Raw genomic sequence first — 2,500 nt, 5'->3', positions numbered from 1 at the left:
CTCCCGGGCACCCCACGAAGAGTTGTCAATGTTTCAGCTGCCCACACTCAACTTCTCCCCGGAGCAAGTGGCCAGCGTCTGCGAGACGCTGGAGGAGACCGGAGACATAGAGAGGCTGGGGAGGTTCCTCTGGTCGCTGCCGGTGGCGCCGGGGGCATGCGAGGCCATCAACAAGCACGAGTCCATCCTGCGGGCCCGGGCCGTGGTCGCCTTCCACACGGGCAACTTCCGAGACCTCTACCACATCCTGGAGAACCACAAATTCACCAAGGAGTCTCACGGCAAGTTGCAGGCCATGTGGCTAGAAGCGCACTACCAGGAGGCCGAGAAGCTAAGGGGTCGCCCGCTCGGGCCGGTTGATAAATACAGGGTGAGGAAGAAGTTTCCGCTGCCCAGGACCATTTGGGATGGAGAGCAGAAGACGCACTGCTTCAAGGAGAGGACTCGCAGCCTCCTGAGGGAGTGGTACCTGCAGGACCCTTACCCCAACCCCAGCAAGAAAAGGGAACTGGCTCAGGCCACGGGGCTCACCCCCACGCAAGTAGGCAACTGGTTCAAAAACCGAAGGCAAAGAGACAGAGCAGCGGCGGCTAAAAACAGGTCAGTGGGGGCCGCGGGGCCCCGCTGGGGCAGCGGGAGCGGCGGGGAGCGGCGGCGCGGCCGCCGAGCCGGGAGTGCGCGTTTGCCTGCCCTTTTCCTCCTCCTCCTCCTCCTCCTCCTCCTCCCCTTCATCGCGGCGGCCGAGGGCAGGCGGTGCCCCTTGCCGGGCGCAGCTCTCCGCGGCAGCGCAGCGGTGCGGCAGGGCCGGGCGCGGGCCAAAGTTTCCCGGCGCGGCCCGAGCCCTGCGCCGGTGTCCAGGGGCTCCCGGGGCGCGGGCAGGGCTGGGCGCGCCCGGGCCGCGGGCACCTCGGCGGGGGGGGTGTGTGGTTGTGTGGTTGTGTGTGTGTGTGCGGCTCRGAGCCAGCGGCTCCCCGCGGGCCAGAGCCCGGCTCTCCCTTCCCTCCGCCGGGGGCCGCGTCCTGCGACCCCCGGAGCCGGCGGCCGGCGCGGTTCGGGTTTGCTTTTGCTTCCGCGGGGTTTGCGCGGCTCTGGCGCGGCTCCCCGCCGCCGCAGACCCGCGCCTGGCGGTGCGGTTGCGAGCGGGGCTGTGCGGAGCGGGCAGCGCCCCTGCAATTTTTCGTGTCCCTCTGCACGCACCGGGGTGCGAGCGCACCCCCTCATCCCCCGGACCCCTTGTCTCGGCAGGAAAAATGGAGAAAAGGCTCCCGGAGGTCGGGAAAGCTCTCTTTTCCCGTCCCCGTCCCTCTGTTTACACCACATGGCGACCCGGCCCTGCGGTCGTGTGCTCCCTGTGCATTTGCACTTGCATTCATTTATACGTCTCTCGGTGTTTTTTTTTTTAATTTCTGATTTGCCGTGGTAAAAGCGAGCCTCTCTCCTTTTTTTTTTTTCTCGCCATCCTCCGTAAAAGTTATTTTGCAATTGAAAATAGGCCCTTAATCCCGCCTGACGAACTGTTTTAATTTTAATTTAAGTTTGGCTACCACTGGAAGTGTGTAAACAAAACTTCTTTTTCTTTTAAATTATGTCTCCCAAATTCCTCCTAATTATAGCATTGATTCAAGATTCTGTAGGAGAAATGCAACCTAAAAGTGCCTCGCCATTTAATTTCCATTAAATGGAAAGCAGATCAGCTTAGGACTGTAAATAAACAGAAGTTGCCTACGGATGCTTTTGTTGACTCAACGCTGTTGACAGCAGATGAATGCACCCGGAATTGTAAATAGGAGAAAAATCAAAGACGCTGAAATTAGACAGCTTAAAATAATGAGAAATGTAGAATAAAATGGCTACATTTTTCTGCTCGTCGTGGGCAGTGAAATAGAAAATACCGTGTTGAGAATCAGTTCGGAGAGGAGTGTATTTTGATTCACAGTGGCAGTGTTAGGTGCTATAGGTCGTGTCTGGCTGTTCAGTCCAGGACTATTAGCCCCTTCCCCTAATGTCTGAATTATGCTTACGCTGAGTTTTGAGCAGAATAAGCGGGTACAGAGGAATATTCACAACACGATAGTGAAATTGAAAATTATTTATCGCCTCTTTTAAAAAATGTACCGCAACAATACACCCTCAAGTGTTGACACTGAAAGGACAAGCACTTTAAATCTTATTTTGGCTTTCAAACGGAAAAGGGACTTAGATTTAGAGCGGAGAGAAATGCTGTGCTCCACAATCGTCCTTTTTTATCTCATCCGTAGCGTCGCGTCCCTGGGCCAGTAGCTTCCCCCAGTCCCGCCGCAGAGCCCGAGGTAAATCTCTGTCCACCGGAAAACGTTCCAATACGTCTTCGGCAGGGCAGCCGAGCCGGGACCCGCGCAGTCCTCTCCCGCTCGGAGGGGGCTTTGCAGCGCTGCGCGGCGGCTGCGCTTGGGCAGCTCGCAAGCACCGTCCTCTTTCCCACCAGGCCGGCGGCTCCCGGGGCTCCGCGGCGGCAGCAGGG

The 2,500-nt window shown here is 57.9% G+C and overlaps 1 protein-coding gene across 1 annotated transcript in view; it reads left to right on the top strand.

The window, feature by feature from the left end:
* The window catches only part of SIX3 (SIX homeobox 3), a 3,705-nt gene that overhangs the window by 468 nt on the left and 737 nt on the right, over window positions 1-2,500 (top strand). The window contains exon 1 of the mRNA XM_026077073.1: window positions 1-600. This exon is cut by the window's left edge and continues 468 nt beyond it. Coding sequence (XP_025932858.1) covers window positions 1-600 — 600 coding nt within the window. The remainder of the gene's footprint in view (window positions 601-2,500) is intronic.

Source organism: Apteryx rowi, unplaced genomic scaffold (genome assembly GCF_003343035.1).
Source record: "Apteryx rowi isolate R43461 unplaced genomic scaffold, aptRow1 scaffold_447, whole genome shotgun sequence".
Taxonomy (NCBI): Eukaryota; Metazoa; Chordata; class Aves; order Apterygiformes; family Apterygidae; genus Apteryx; species Apteryx rowi.
The sequence above is the reverse complement of the archived record's forward strand: the minus strand, read 5'-3'. Positions and strand labels throughout refer to the sequence as shown.